Consider the following 17354-nt stretch of genomic DNA (forward strand, 5'->3'; position numbering starts at 1 on the left):
GCACTATAAGTGACACAATATGCAAATATGATGGAGTGCGATCTGAGCTGAGAGTCATTTTAATAATAATAATAATAATAAGAAGAAGAAGAAGAAAAATGATTATGATGATGACTATATTATTATTATTATTATTATTATTATTATTATTATTATTATTATTATTAATAATAATAATAATAATAATAATAATAATAATAATCCATATACAGCAATCAAAATATTTTCACCAAGGACAGTCAACCAAAATGTAATAGAAATAAAAGTAATAAAAACCTATGAATAATATAAAGGTTTCATATTTACTGTGTAACCATATTTGCTCTTGTTCTTTCATAATACATTTCTTGACATTTGCTTATTGAATTCTATATATGATATATTTATATTAATATATTACAACAAATATTAAAAGTAAGTCTGTCTCTACATTTGCTGTCAGCTCAGTTACTTTGATGAAAACTCCAGTTTAAAATAATGGATTCTTAATAATGAAATAATGTTTTTACCTATTTAACCTGTAAGAATAAAATAAAACCTATGCATGATTTATACTACGTAAAATGTAAAAGAAAAAAAAAGATGAGAGTCAAGACCAGGTTTACAATTTACTCATCTTTAGCAATTGCTTTATATCAGTGGTGTGTGTGTGTGTGTGTGTGTGTGTGTGTGTGTGTGTGTGTGTGTGTGTGTGTGTGTGTGTGTGTGTGTGTGTGTGTGTGTGTGTGTGTGTGTGTGTGTGTGTGTGTGTGTGTGTGTGTGTGTGTGTGTGTGTGTGTGTGTGTGTGTGTGTGTGTGTGTGTGTGTGTGTGTGTGTGTGTGTGTGTTGGCTTAGTGGTTAGCACGTTTGCCTCACACCTCCAGGGTCAAGGGTTTGACTCCCCTGTGTGTGCGGAGTTTGCATGTTCTCCCTGTGCTGTGGGGGTTTCCTCCAGGTACTCCGGTTTCCTCCCCCAGTCCAAAGACAGGGTAGGCGGATACATTTCCAAAGTGTATGAATGGATGTATGAACCACTGCACCCATCTTCAGTCGTCTTGACTCAGTCTTGCCACTGGATCATGGTGGTCACCTTGAAGTGAGAGTGAGGCCGATGCTGTGCAAATCGAGTCCCAGTTTGTGTTTTCCATAATGGAGGCAGAAATCGAAACCAACGGACGAACTCCTGTCTGTGTGTGTTCATGATGCCAACGAAAATCTATTTCAGCTTTGTACCCGATGTTGTTCCTGGTAAAGGCTCTGGATCCACTGCAACCCTTACCAGGATAAAGCAGTTACTGAATGAATGATCTTGTAATAATCCATCCATCCATCCCATCCATCCTCAACCGCTTATCCGTAATCTGGTCATGGGGGTAGCAGCTACAGCAAGGGACCCCAAACTTCCCTTTCCTGAGCCACATTAACCGTCTCTGACTGGGGGATCCCGAGGCGTTCCCAGGCCAGTGTGGAAATATAGTCTCTCCACCTAGTCCTGGGTCTTCCCCGGGGTCTCCTCCCAGCTGGATGTGCCTGGAACACCTCCCTAGGGAGGCGCCCAGGGGGCATCCTTACCAGGTGCCCGAACCACCTCAACTGGCTCCTTTCAACACAAAGGAGCAGCGACTCTACTCTGAGTTCCTCCCGTATAGCCGAGCTTCTCAGTCTATCTTTAAGGGAGAAGCCAGCCACCCTCCTGAGAAAACCCATTTCGGCTGTTTATACCCGATCTAGTTCTTTCGGTCACTACCCAACCTTCATGACTATAGGTGAGAGTAGGAACGAAAATTGCCTGGTAGATCGAGAGTTTTGCCTTCCGGCTCAGCTCTCTTTTCGTCACAACGGTGTGGTAAAGCGATTGCAATACCGCTCCCGCTGTTCCGATTCTCCGGCCAATCTCCCGCTCCGATGTCCCCTCACTCGTGAACAAGACGCCGAGGTACTTGAACTCCTTCACTTGAGTTATGTTCTCATTCCCTACCTGGAGTAGGCACTCCTTCGGTTTCCTGCTGAGAACCATGGCCTCAGATTTAGAGGTGCTAATCCTCATCCCAGCCGCTTCGCACTCGGCTGCGAACCGATCCAGTAAGTGCTGGAGGTCACGGACCGATGATGCCATCAGGACCACATCATCTGCAAAAAGCAGCGATGTGATCCTCAGGTCACTAAACCGCAACCCCTCCCCACCGTGATTACGCCTCGATATCCTATCCATAAATATCATAAACAGGATTGGTGACAAAGCGCAGCCCTGGCGGAGACCAACCCCCACCTGGAACAAATCCGACTTTTTGCCGAGCATCCGGACACAGCTCTTGCTTTGGGCATACAGCGATTTAATAGCGATTTAATAAAATTTTAAGAAGGGAACCCCTCACCCCATACTCCCTCAGCATCTCCCACAGTAGACCCCTGGGGACCCGGCCATATGCCTTCTCCAGATCCACAAAACACATGTAGACCGGATGGACATACTCTCAGGCCCCCTTGCAATAAGTGGCACTTAATTTGCAAGACAGTGTAAGTAATTACATGTAAGCAAGTTGAATTCACTACCAGATACTTGTGAACAGCAGTTCACAAGTAAAAGGGTTGTATAGCTACATTTGAATAAAACTCATAGGATATAAATGGCTGAGATGGGCCAGTATTGTTTCCACAAGTCATGCATATACTCTTTAAAATAAACATTTCAAAATGGCAATTTATTGTGTCAAAAAGGCACCTATTTTGAATAATGAACAGGTATCTTCTCAAACAGCAAAGGCAGCTGTTTTGTTTGGAGCACAGCCAACATCAAGCAGGGATATCTGCAGGCTAGTGTCATTTATGTCACTTTGCATACTGATGATATATTAGAGCAGGTGACAGGTGATATATTAGAGCTGCCAATAAATAAAGTATCAAATATGTTTGCATTCAGTGATTGTATTGTGCTCTATGTAACAGGTAGGGAGAGGTCAACAGAAGCCATGGCAGGTTCACCACTTCACTGAAAAAGGAAGAACACTTGTCAACAGTAGAAACCCTCATAGAATTTGTAATGGTTTATTGGTTTTAATGGGAATTGTATTGGTTTTAATGGTAACTGTAATGGTCCCTGTGGGTCTCTACTGGTAATTTATTGGCTTCTATTGGTGGTACGTTATGTCTAGTGGATACCATTTAAGAACGAACAACAGTAATGGTTTTAATGGATAGCTCATGGTTTGTAATGGTATTTGTAGTGGAAACCATTGAAATTTCTGTGATGGGTTCTACTGTTTTTTTTTTTTGAAAGCAGGGATAGGTCTACTTTATGCACTATGATTAAATTATTTCCACTCCAACAATTAGAAAACCTACTCGCTTCCTCTTACAAAAATCACCGTCAGACGTACTTAATCTCCAAACTCAATCTGCAAATCTCTTTTTCTGTTTTTTCATGGGCTAGAAATATGCTATGTGTATGTAAAATCCCTTCTGTCATGATAGCCATCAGGAATAAAACAGTGTTCCATAAGCTAAAGAAATGAAAATAGATTAGATTTGTGAAATTCTAATTTCGGTTTCAGTCTCACTTTATAAAACACTATATTAGGTTTCAACAACAAAACAGGTTCAATTAAAATGGAAAATAACCTTAAATAAATCAATTAGATTAAATAAATAACATAAAAATACTGAGGTAAAAAATGCCTGAAACTCAGAAAACAACATTCTATAATATATTAATCTCTGTAAATATTAGGTAGATTAATAAAGAAGCTTATATAAAACAGGCTAAGTAAAGACAGTGAGTGAAATGTATTTACTGCAATCTACAGTTAAATAATTACAATTGTAATGCATTTACAATCTAGTCTTATTACACTACAGTTACACAATTTTCCGGATTCGCGCGTGTCGTTTGTCCTAACTGGCGACCCGTAGATTATTTTAAGGGTCTGAAACATGGCGAGTACAGGCGGTCGTATAGCAACGGATAGTGACCTTCTGAGATATGCCGAATATACACCCAGACCTAAGCAAAGGAGTGAAACAGATATTGATAAACGCGTTGTGAGTAAACTTTACTGCGTGGCTTTTAAGACGTGTATTCATAAATAACCGGTTAGTGGCGTATTAGCTCGTGTAAGCTCTGAAACACGAGTAGCACGTAGCGGCTAGCCAGGACCCCAGCTGTTATTTATGTGACTTTGAATAGCTAGTTAGCTCCATATGCGCTAGTTTTAGCCTGCTAGATGTCTAGTTGTTCGTTTATGTGTTTAGCATCCATCTTTTTTTGCGAAACTTAACTTTCAGACCAGCCAATTTAAGTCAAGTACAGATAAATAACCTTCACTGCGTATCTTGTTTAAAATACACAAGTTACCATTTCAGTAACTAGTAGCCGTTGAAGTGTAAAGTTGTTGAATCGTGAGCACGTTCAGTACGTTTACATGGACAACAATATTCCGATATTAACCCGATTAAGAAACTACCATGTAAACAGTGATTATTGATTACCTTAATCTGGCTAAAGTCATACTCGAAGCAAACACAAATCGTATTAAGTCATGTGGAGTATTCCTATTTTAGTCACATTATCAAAGTGCATTACAGACATGTACACACCTTAATTACACTATTAACATCGTGTGGGAGTTTTCTCCACATTTTGCGGCAGGACACATACACACACGCGGCAAACAAGAGAGCACGGCTGCGTCCGAAACCACGTAATTACCTACTATATAGTAGGAGAAATGCATGTATTTCAGCTACTATATGGTAGGTAAGTACGCGGATTGGGACGCAGCTCATGGCTTCAAGCAGTCGTCTATCTGCATGTATAGCATGACAAATAATTACCTGCACTTGAAGCTTTCATAAAATTAAAAATGAAACACCCCAAACTGTATACGGTACAATAACGTCGAACTGTATGTTGATACGTGAAATTCTGGAGGGAACGTCGGATGGTGTGACGTGGGGACATAATGACGTGTGACCTTAATCACAATATTGTCTTATTCAGAAAAAGGTCACTAATTAGATTACTGCTGTTCATGTAAACATTCAGTATGAGCACAAAATATTTGCAGTCCATTAAAATTGGTTAAAAGCAGATTACTCACTTGTATTGTTGTCATTTACAGGGCAGCACACTAATTGCAGTTGGACTTGGTGTTGCTGTAGCAGGATTAGCAGGTAAGCAAAACTGATGTACAGTTAAATGCTCAGAAATAATTTTAGCATCATGATACAGTGGATTTTCATCTGTAATCTGTTACATACACCACAGGGTTGAGCTGTCTCCATCCTCAGTAGTTTCTCACTGACTTAGTGATTCATCTCTCATCTATGCATGAACCAGCGTGTCTTTGATTTCACATGGAAGTTAAAAAGGTCACAGTTAGATCTGGTAAAAAGAAAGGCTGACCTTACATTTTTTCTTTTACAGAAGTGTATATTCATTTGCTTGTTTTGTGTTTGTTTGTTTTATTTATTTATTTTTTGTTCTGTGACTTTATTCACATTTCCATAATTGTCCGTAGTGTGTGAAGTCATGTGGAAAAAATAAGTGCATCCTATGGAAATTGTTTTTATTTATTTATTTATTTTTTTGTTATTTGGTCAAGCAAACATTTGATCCTTCTTGAAACAGTGCCTTTTTAATAAAGTTGATGCACTCTATTAAATGACACACAAAATTTACATTTTGTAGTAATTTTCACAATTTAAATGAACAAGAACAACAAAAAACAACAGGTCAGTCACATGGAAAAAGTAAGTACACCCCTACATTTATCACACCTTCAAATCCACAAGATTAGAATCAGGTGTTGAAGATTGGGTGCCAGTGATTAGAACCTGCTTAGGGAGTGCAGGTGGAACCTGTCTTATTTATACCCCTCTCATATCTAGTGTCTGGTGTTCCCTTTGCCATTGAGGTATGTGGTGTCGTCATGCCAAGATCTAAAGAGGTCTGTAAGGCCTTCAGAAAAAAGGTTGTGGATGCCTATGAGTCTGGCAGGGGATTTAAAAAGACATCCAAATTATTTGAAATGCATCATTCCACTGTATGGAAAAAAAATATCTACAAATGGTGCAAATTTCAATCGACTGCCAGTTTGTCCAGGACTGGCCGTCCCGGCAAATTCAGCCCAAGAGCAGACTGTCTGATGTAAAAAGAATTCTCCAAGAACCCCAAAATTTCATCAGAGGATCTGATAGTAAGTCTTGCAACTGCTGGTGTCAAAGTGCATGCTTCTACAATCAGAAAGAGATTGCACAATTTTGACCTGCATGGAAGGCGTGCCAGGAAAAAACCTTTGCTGTCTAAAAAGAACATTAGAGCAAGACTATAGTTTGCCAATGAGCATATAGGCAAGTCCTTCAAAGACTAGGCCTTTTGGAATAATGTGCTCTGGACAGATGAATCAAAGATGGAGTTGTTTGGCCACAGTAACAGCAGACATGTTTAGCGCTGACCAAAGACAGCTTTTCAGGAGAAGTGCCCCATACCAACTGTGAAACACGGTGGTGGAAATGTTATGGTTTGGGGTTGCTTTGTTCCCACAGGGACTGGACAACTTACATTCATTGATTCAACTATGAATTCTACATCATATCAAAGAGGGCATGAAGATAATGTGAGGCCATCTATCTGAAAGTTGAATTTGAACTGAAAGTGGATCTTTCAACAGGATAATGATCGTAAGCACACTAGCAAATCCACAGAGGAATGGTTCAGAAAGAACAAATGGAGGGTTATGGAATGGCCTAGTCAAAACCAAGATTTGAATCCCATTGAAATGTTGTGGTATCATGTAATGGAGGAGCAGACGGATGCAAGTGCAGTTGAGAGCTTTTATTAAAGATACAGGCAGATAAATCCAAATCGATAGGGCAAAATGATGGTGTTAAAACAGGCGAGGTGTCAGGCGATCGGCAAACGGGCATAGGAGCAAAACAAGGAACGGGATGAAAAACCATGAGACGAGAGCAAAGATTAAGGCTTGTTGCAGGTCTGGGAGTGTACCTTTCAGCAGGATAATAATCCTAAGCACACTAGCAAATCCACCAATGAATGGCTCAAAAAGTAGATTTGGAGGGTTATGGAATGGCCTAGTCAAAGCCCAGTTTTGAATCCCTTTGAAATGTTGTGGGGGGATTTGAAATGGACAGTACATGCAAGAAATCCCTCAAACATCATGCAACTGAAAGAATACTGTATTTAAGAGTTTTCAGAATTTCCAGCAATCCTGGTGGACAATGCAAAACACCTATAAGAAGTTATTTCTGCTAAAGGGTGCAACACTAGGTTCAGAGGCCAAATATATATATTTTTTAAAAAGCCAACAATTTCCATGGGGTGTACTTATTTTTTCACATGACTATATGTGTATGATTGTGCCCTTGCGATGGGCTGGCCCCCAGTCCAGGGTGTCCCCCGCCTTGTGCTTTGAGTTCCCTGGGATAGGCTCCTGGCTCCATGTGACACTGTGTAGGGTAAGCGGTATGAGAAGTGGATGGATGGACTTATTCACCTAAAACGCTGTATGGGATCTTGCCAGCTTGTTGTCTGGCCAGTCTCAGTACTAAAAGGAACTGCCTTCAGTCAGTGTATTCATTAAAACAGGAGGGCGTGTGTTTCTGTTTGTTCTGTTCTTGCGGGTGGATGTTAGGCTTTGTCTGTAGAAAACATTTTTTATAAAATCTCTGTAAACAGTAGTTGTTTAAGATAGCAGATATGTAATGGCATTTCCATAACAGAGAACACAACTTTTTTTTCCTCAAAATATTTTAAGCTATACACTGTAGAACTTGATGTGAACTGTCTGAGAACTTGATGTGCTCACCAGCAGCCAATTTAGTGCCACTGCTGCCAAAGGCAGCTGACAGCAAAGTTCTGGCAACATCAAAGTGAGCACTGTTATGACAGTTGTAGGAGGGCAGCACTGGATTATGTGCATGGCTTCAAATACTGTAGCAGCAATGGTGAAATGTAACCTAAGCATAATCATGAACAGAAAAATAGATCCTTTTCGCCTCAAGCTCAATTTGAAGCATGTTTCTGTTCATATGACTGGTTTCTCTCAAGGCTGGACCATGCGACCATGCTCTCAAGGACCATGCTATGAAACTGAACAATCTTTCCATATTAATAACATTGCCATGAAATACATTTATGATACTGAATAGGATTAAAAGAAAATGTTATTGTCAGGGGAAAATTGCACCTTATATTATGATGCCTGCTCTACTTTTCTTAAAATACAATGTATTGATATTGCCCTGTTCAATTCGTCATGAAATAAATGACATGGTTCTTATAATAAACAAATAACAATAATTAAATAATAATTAAAGTTATAATTAAAACATGAAAAATATATTAATGTTTCATGTCAATATTTTTTGACAAATATGTGTCGATATTGTCTTGTTTCAATATCATATGTCTCATCATGGCTTTAGTGTTTCATCTCATGATTAATTGCAGGTCTGTTGTTAGACAATGTATAATCTGACACATCACAAGTTATCACAGTCTGTTATAGAATTCAGCCAAGTAGTGCGACAAGTAATAATCTTAAGACAACTGTAATTGCTGTCTTTATTAAATTCTCAGTGTGATTGCAATAATCGAACGATCTATGAATGTTCCAGGTTTTAAACCAATAAAACAATTATACTTGAGCCAGTTATACTTCATTAATGAAATCACAGTAACACATTGCTTATTGATTTATTAGAAAAAGGATTTTATTAAATCAGGTATTTTACTGGACAGGAAAAATATTGACAGCAACTTGAAGATCAGGGGCATGGTGCTTTAGAGGTTGGTACATTTGCCTCGCACCTCTGGGGTTGGGGGGTTTGAATCCCACCTCCTCCCTGTATGTTCGGAGTTTGCATGTTCACCCCGTGCTTTGGGGGTTTCCTCCGGGTTCTCCGGTTTCCTCGCCAGTCCAAAGACTTGCGTTGTAGAATGATTGGCATGTCTAATTGTCCGTAGTATGTGAATGTGTTTGCGATTTGTTGGCAGAATGTCCAGCTTGTGCCCCGAGTTCCCTGGGATAGGCTCCACGCTCCCCTGCCACCCTGTGTTGAATGAGAGGTACAGAAGATTGATGGATGGATGGATCTCAAAGAGTAAAATTGTTTTTGAGAATTTCTCCCTTATTGAGTCTTGGCCAATTCCCACCCACCAGTCACCACTGTCATACAACAGCCACCAACCTTGGAGGGTAAAGGCTAACACATGCTTCCTCCGAGACACGTGAATCCAGCCAACCACAATTTTTAATATTGCTGCTCATGCTGCATCATGTGGCGGCATAACACAGTTCAGAAAAGCACTCTGCTTCTGCATCCACGAGCTCACAGATGCACATGATTGGCTGTAGCTATGCTGTGAATTCTAGATGGTGGGAAAATGCTAAATAGTCGGTACTATGGACTGTTTCAATATTATTTTTTGCAAGTCTGTGTGGGCTGAATGAAATGTGGCAGTGGGCCACGTATAGTAGAAAATGATGGTTAGTCCCTTGAAAGTTTTAAAAGTATTACTGTAAGAGATTTTTCAAGTCCTCAGAAAATCCTTACGATGATTAACAAGGCCAAGGCTGCCATTAGCACAAAAAACCCAAAGCCTCTTTACCATAAAATGAATGACTACAACTTTTAAAAGCCTAAACCCGGGTGATTAAATGATCCCAACTCCGGTCATCAGAACGTTTACTTTTTTTCTTTCCTGGTAGGTGTATCTGCCTGACTCCCTACCTTCATATAATAGGTAATGCTTGTTAATAGGCTTGATACCCAACTGTGATTGTATGAGGTCATCATGGAACAGCACTTGTGGTTGCTTTGAGGAAGTTACCTAATTCCTCTTCCAGTACAGCTCTCCAGCCAAAAATCTCTTTCCAAGCAGTGTGTGGTCTGCTAAGGGCTCAGAGAGGCGCAAGGGCTTTGGCTCAGAGAGGAGCAAGCCTTTTTTCAGGGTGAAAGTAAAATAACTCTGTCCAGTCAACAATCTTTCAGCATGTTCTAAAACGTTTCACAATTATCCACACCATATTCTCTTCAGGAACTACAAATAACTCAAAAAGGAGTTAATTTTATTATCATCTCTTAGATTTTTTTTCAGGTTTTCAAACACTCAGTGCCTTCAGTGTTGGCTATGCGAACACATTTATTACGGAGTATGTATTTTGAAGGAGTTTCTGTTAAAGATAATGTTTTTGTTTTCTGGGATTATATGTAATACGTACATTTAATGTGTGTATATATAATATAGGTAGGTGTTGTATGTTTTTAATTCTTTAATTCTTACTTTTTCTTCATAATCCCAAGCAGAGCCTCTTATGTTGACACTTTTTTTTTGGGTGCTGATTTGGTTCAGGAGAGAAACACGGATGATGGCCAACACTGTGGCCACAAAATATAGAGGGAAGCTGAAGGGAGACTTTTCCATTTATTAAACTTGACTAAAAGTGTTTTTGTATTTGGCTTTGCCTTCATGCCAGCTATTCTGATGCCTCAGTTTGTAGGATCGATGGAAAACATTTAACCCAATAATCTCATTTAACCAAATAATCTCCTTAATCTTTCATTTATTTTTAGGTCGATATGCCTTCCACTTATGGAAACCTCTTGGTCAAGTTATCACAGAAACTGCCAAAAAGTTTCCCTCTTCAGTAAGTAACAAACTTTGTTAACTCGGCAGTCTACAAAATAAAACTGTTTTTCAAATATTTTGTGTAGAACATCTTTTTGAATCCTGCAGTTTCATAATCAGTTTTAGGCAGTCATAAATTGTTAAATGTTCTTGGATTTTTCCAAGTTTTATGCTGCATGTTGTATGGCCAGAAGAATTTTTGGCATGTTAACCTTCCACTTGTGGGGTTTCATTCTCGTGGAGTTGCAGTTTCACCTCAGACTTGAGTTCATATTGATTGATTCCCCCCTCAATGCTTTGAGGTTGTGGCATGCATGTAAACCTCATTTGACCCATAATCCACCACTTTAAGATTAGCTAAACCTCAACTGCAATACTGAATACTTTCTCATCTCATTATATAGTATTATCTTTGATCTTTAACTCTGTCTACTCTATTGCTCCTCGATTGGCCATTGGCTCTTGCTTGTCACAGTAGTCAGTCTTCTTTAGTGCCTAAAGGTGGGTTGATGTTGTTTGGTGATGATGTTTGGATCCCACCATTTTGTTTATCCTAACACATTTAAACCATGCTTCATACATTTAATTTGAAAATATGTGCACGTGTTACATTAATCTCAGATACAGTTCATAAACAAACATGGGGAAAAAAGGGCTTTGAACAAAAATGTTCAGAAACAAATAAGGCTTGTAATATAAACATCCTTAATGATCGTCGAACCAAGTTTTGTTAGCTGTTTTTTTTTATTATTGTGGAGGACCTCCCTCTGTCTGAACATTATATATTTTAATGTATTATACCAGGCATTCTCGACGTATTACAAAGGTGGATTTGAGCAGAAGATGACTAAGCGGGAAGCCAGTCTCGTTCTAGGGATCAGGTAAGAATGTGATTCCTGTGTGTTCTTCTCAGCCTTCTCTCACATTAGTTCCATGTTTTAATTGTTCCTTAGTGTGTTGGTCTATATGAACAAAGGCTTTTTCTTTCGCAACATGTGAATGCGCTGAATCACTAGTTTTCCCAGCAGGGCATGTGGTCCTGTTAAAAGACCGTCTTTTTGGTTTCATGTCTTAACTTTGATCCTAGTGGTGGTGACGGCCGTAAACCACAGTCTTGTCTTTAGCTTTGTAATCTGCTCAGTCAAGGACCACCCGAAATTTCTCTAGTGCAGGAGGAGTGAAGAAGTGTCGTCAGGGTTTCACACCAGCTGTGACTCACCCTGGCTCTATTACCCTCTCTGTGGTGGACTTTGCATCATATTGTTGCTGCTCACTTTTTCCTTTTCTCTGTTAAGGTGTCATTTGACTGTACCACACAGTGATGAGCATTGCTTGGCTGTGTTCCTTTATTTTACTTACTATCAAATATAGCTTCTCAGCTCGGTTAAATAAGCTTAATTCATGCAGGTTTAAACATACCTTGCATTTAAACGCATAGAAGAGAAGAGAGATGCAGCACTTGCCGTATCACTTGCTACAGTTAAATTTAACATGGAACGTCTTTCTATGGTTGGCTTTCTAACCCCCTCTTAGTGATTACATCATGGTGTCCAGGGCCAGGGATGCAGACAGGGCGTGACAACAGGACAAATGGCCGCTGGAGTCACTCTTTTAATGTCCCCTGAAAGACACTATTTAATCAGCACTTCCATTCAGTATGGGGAGCATGCTGCTTCTAGTGAATGAGATGAAAAATAGTCGTTACAAGACATTACAGTTCAGTCTGTACCTAGTCTCTGCTGTTCCACAATGAAATGTTTCACAAAAAATCTTTTGATGAAATGTTTCACAAAGAAATTTGTGTTCATAAGGGTTGCATCAGTTTGTCTTTCTCTTTATCATTTTGAAAAAAAGGGATCTGTTAAAAAATGGTGAGGATAAATTGGACTGATTTACACTCCCATCTGTGCCGCCTTATAAAGCCATCTGGAGTGCTGTAGCCAATATGAGCCCTCAGTTCATGAACTACGATACTGATGAATCAAACCTAGGCAATCTGGCCTGATGGCATGCTCCCTATGTATGTAAATGACCACAGTTCCTTTTGGGCAGACCATTGTTTTCAGTAGATCCTCTAAGATGATTTATCAGTTAGGACTTATTCCATATGTTTATCACCAGATTTATTGAGGGTCTAGTTAGGGAAGGTGATATTTTTTCCCTGTAAGACTCTAGTGTGAAGGTGAGTGGCTAACAGCCTTTACACCTTTTCTCTGGAACCTTTACCCAGCTTTTGTCTGTAGAGGCCATTTGGATAATGCTGATGATTTGTTTGAACCAAGTACTGCTCGAGATCTTAATGCTGGGAGAATAATTGGGTTCGTCGTATTTGCTATATGGCCACTAGATGGAGATGTGCTGTCATTTATCAATGATTGTTTCATGCATGTTTCCCTTTGCACAGTCCAACAAGCACCAAGACAAAGGTGCGAGAAGCCCATAGGAGGATCATGGTCCTAAATCATCCAGATAAAGGTCAGTGGCTTTTATTCTGCAAGCCTACGTCACAAACAGTTAAATATATTTTCTTTATTAAATTTATATTTTTAACTAATCTTTCTTCTGTATTTTGTCCATTTGTTTTTATTCAGCAGCAGGTTAATTACATAACCAATCCTGACATTTATGTGGTATAAAAAGATTAAGCATATGGATATATGTATAATATTCTGTGGTCTTTGACCAATGAATTTACTAGTGCCCTGAATTTTTCTGTGGCCTTTTAGACTTGTCCAATACAGTCAACTACAGATAGGTGCAATTTAAAAAAAAAAAAAAAAAAAAACAGCTGCCCTGTGATTTGTTTCCCTGCTCAAGGTTAATGGCTCCCCTCACGTCTAGCTTTTCCTTCCACCACCTGCATTTTTCACAGACCTGAGCTGTGTGTGTGTGTGTGTGTGTGTGTGTGTGTCTACCTGCCTGCCAGCCAGTCCAGCACTCCTCTGCTCCCCCAGGACACTGTTACAGTGTGCTTTGTGATGCCTATCTGTGGCTGAAAGATAAGGCCTTTAACCATGAGCAAGATGCTCTGCAGAGAGGGAGAGACCTGTTCTGCAGAGAAATATTGCTCATTAAAGCTGCACCACAAATACACATGTAGCAGTAACATCCATTTTATTATGCGGAAGGCGTAGGCGAGTAGAGTGAATATCTAATCCCGTCAGAGGAAAGAACAGATCCCCAGTTATGGGCGTCTACAACATTTCTTGGCATGAGATGTTGACAGAACGAGACACTGTAGGCTTCATAAATCATCATAAAGAGTGATTGCATCCCATGTTTTGTCTTAATCTGCTGATCTGATGTCAAACCCAGTTTCAGTGGGAAATTACTGTTCCATTAATTAGATGAATGGATTCTCTATACTTTGCTGTGCACACATGGAATACAGCTCTTTGTATGACATTTGTCATGATTTTGACTTCAGTCAAGCGATTAGGTCACGATCGATATTCATGTCATTTGTTTGTCCGGTTTTCCAGTAATGGCAGTGTGCTGCAACTATTTCTCAGCTGATGACTATTGATGACTATTTCTCACGGCCTGAGTAATGACATGGAATGACTGTTGAATTAGCCTTCATTAGCTTGCTATCAGTGAATCTGTGTGGATGTTTGAGCATGGTCTCGATGGCTGTCTGTGTTTAGTTTAACTGAAGTCTTTTAAAAGCACATCTCTTCAAATATTAAAGTACGTGGAAAGTCATGTCATCAGCCACAGGCACTGACTTGTTCTGTGTTCTTATGAGGGTGTTAAAGATGAGCTTAAACTTTTAGATTTAAGTTGTGTGTGTGTGTGTTTGCACGAGCCATTTGTAATTAAGCCTGTCACTGCAAGCTGTGTTGCTTTTGCCGCTCCCCCTCTGGCATACCGACAGATTAGCAGCTGCTCCCTGATACCTGGTCACTCTCCAGTTTGTTCTCCAATTTATAACCGCCACTGCTCCCGACACCCTCGTTGGTGAGAGCAGGCAGTGTGCGTGTGTGTGAATTTTTTCCATGATGAATAGCCTAAAGGCTGGACAAGGTCACAGCGTCACATTCTGACTCTGAAGATGTCAGTCAAGGCAAATTAAAGCTGCTCATGCAGAAAACACTATTACAAAATGATCAAAAATTTAAAATGTAAAAAAATAATAATAGTAGCACACTATTTGAGGTCATAAGTGCCAACTATAAAAGAGCCCGTGTACAAAGGTGATCCTTGCTGGAGTTTGAGGAAAATGATGGTGTTTCTCTACAGCACTACTCACCATTCTTTCCTATTGGCTGTTGTCTAATGTGGTATAAGGACACAAACTACAGAATGTATGTAGTTACCCATTTGAAAATTAGATATCTTGATCCTTTTGACCAGAAATCAGACAAATAGCAGTTAGAACTAAAAAATGATGGTGGATAAAAGATTATGGAATCTGTGCAGAGCATCTTTGTCTAGTAGTCTTAGAATGAGGCTCTCACTGTAAGTCGAACAGATGTTCACAAAGCACAACATTTAGCATGTATGTTAAATTGGGCCTAAATATCAAATCTGAAATATTGAGGTATTCGAGCTCCAGAGCAGTCATGGAGCTGGTGCCCATGTTTGAAGTAATTTTGGCTTAATGAAACTATTGGCTAAGTATTGTGTAAGCATATTACATATAAGCGGAAAGGAAATTGTTCAACCATGAGTTCCTGTTTCACAGGGGTATAAATAATAGGTAAAGCACTCCAAATTCCCTTAGTCATTTATAACAATGGTAAGACCAAGCAATATAGCTGTGATGTGCGGCAAAAGGTTGTTGAGCTTCACAAAATGGGGAGTGGCTATAAGAACACAAACATTGCACAAGCATTGAAAATGCCCATTTCCAGCATCAGGGCAATAATTAAACAGTTCCAGTCAACAGGAAATGTTATGAGTTAACCTGGAATTGGACATGTGTCTATATTGTCTCAACACACTGTGAAGAGGATGGTTCGAGTGGCCAAAAACTCTCCAAGGATCACAGCTAGAGAATTGCAGAAGTTAGTTGTGTCTTGGGGTCAGAAAGTCTCCAAAACTACAATCCGAAGTCACCTACATCACCACAAGTTATTTGGAAGCGTTTCAAGAAAAAAGCCTCTACTCTCATCCAAAAAAAACTCAAGCATCTTCAGTTTGCCAGACACTGCTGGAACTTCAAATGGGATCGGATTCTGTGGTCAGATGAAACCAAAATAGAGCTTTTTGGCAATAAACACCAGAGGTGGTTTTGGATCACACAGAGAGGTAGCCATATGGAAAAGTACCTCATGCCCATGGTTAAATATGGCGCTGGCGCTTTAATGTTTTGTGGCTGTTTTTCTGCCAGAGGACCTGGACATTTTGTTAGGATACATGACTTCATTGACTCTATCAAATATCAACAGATATTAAAAGAAAACCTGACTGCCTCTGCCAGAAAGCTTAAAATGAGCCGTGGTTGCATCTTACAGCAGGACAGTGATCCAAAACATGCATCAAAATCAACACTAAAATGGTTTACTGACCACAAAATCAAGGTCCTGCCCTGACCATCCCAGTCCCCTGACCTGAACCCCATAGAAAACCTGTGCGGTGAACTGAAGAGGAGAATCTACCAGCGTGGGCCTCGTAATTTGAAGGATCTGGAGAGATTTTGTGTTGAGGAATGGTCTCAGATCCCTTGCCATGTATTCTCCAACCTCATCAGGCATTATAGGAGAAGACTCAGAGCTGTTATCTTGCCAAAGGGCAATTGTTGCACACGTATATTTAACAAATGTACATCCATCATGCAGAGTATTTTTGTGAATTTTTTTAACAAAAGGTTAAACAATAAAGGCAATTTTTCACAGTCTAACATATTTACCATTTGTTCCAATATTAGTGGAGGACACTGTATATTTAATCTACAACAGCATTTTGTCTTTTTTTTTTTGTTGTGTTACAAAGCACAGATGTGCTATCAAATCAGTATTATGCACTTGTGATTGATTAGGCACTGTGTTTTCAGTGAGATCAGTCACCATTTGGAGCCCACTATTAGCTCCTTCAACATACATATTTTGCATGCTGTGTAAAAGCTCCAGCTTTAGCTGCTTTACTATGTGGAGTGTAGGAGGAAAGGGGGGAAAAAAAACACACTAAACATGATGGGTAATTGATGCTTCTTCTGCAGGTGGATCTCCATATTTGGCAGCGAAGATCAATGAAGCAAAAGATCTGCTCGAGTCTGGCCATCGGAGTTAACTGCCAGCGTTCTTCAAAGCACCATTCACTCAGCCTTTTTTCTGTTCACTTTCAACCTCTGCCTGTTGTTCCTCCTCCGCTTCCTGACCTCACACTGACCGATATCCTCTCACATGTTCTGACCCAGCCAACTCCGAGGCTCTGCATTGCTGTTTTGTCAGCCAAGAACCTCAACCTCTGTGAATCAGGCATCAGATCTTGATCTTATGTGTTAAAGGACCCATGTTGTAGATTGGAAGCATTCATATATATTAACGTCATTATTGAAGCTGCATTGTAAATGTTTTTGATATGTCTGCTAAAACCCATCAGTCTGGTTTGCAGAACTGTACAGGTAGAAACGTAAGTTCTCAAAGCTAAGTTAGATGGAGTAATGCTTGTAGAATATTATAAGACTGAATAAACTGTTCTGGTTAATAATAGTGAGTGTAAGGGGCTGTTAATTTTATGTGCTCATCATCCTCATTTGTAAGTTGCTTTGGATAAATTCAT

General features: G+C 39.7%; 1 protein-coding gene across 1 annotated transcript; it reads left to right on the plus strand.

Annotated features, from left to right (window-relative positions):
- Positions 1 to 3910: 3910 nt before the first annotated feature.
- dnajc15 (DnaJ (Hsp40) homolog, subfamily C, member 15) lies at positions 3911 to 17284 on the plus strand. The gene is made up of 6 exons (XM_017470126.3): positions 3911 to 4018; positions 5098 to 5149; positions 10574 to 10647; positions 11433 to 11509; positions 13033 to 13103; positions 16792 to 17284. Exons 1-6 carry the CDS (start codon positions 3911 to 3913, stop codon positions 16860 to 16862), a joined length of 453 nt encoding a protein of 150 aa, XP_017325615.1. The 3' UTR covers positions 16863 to 17284.
- Positions 17285 to 17354: the final 70 nt, after the last annotated feature.

The sequence above is a fragment of the Ictalurus punctatus genome, chromosome 6 (genome assembly GCF_001660625.3).
Source record: "Ictalurus punctatus breed USDA103 chromosome 6, Coco_2.0, whole genome shotgun sequence".
NCBI lineage: Eukaryota > Metazoa > Chordata > Actinopteri > Siluriformes > Ictaluridae > Ictalurus > Ictalurus punctatus.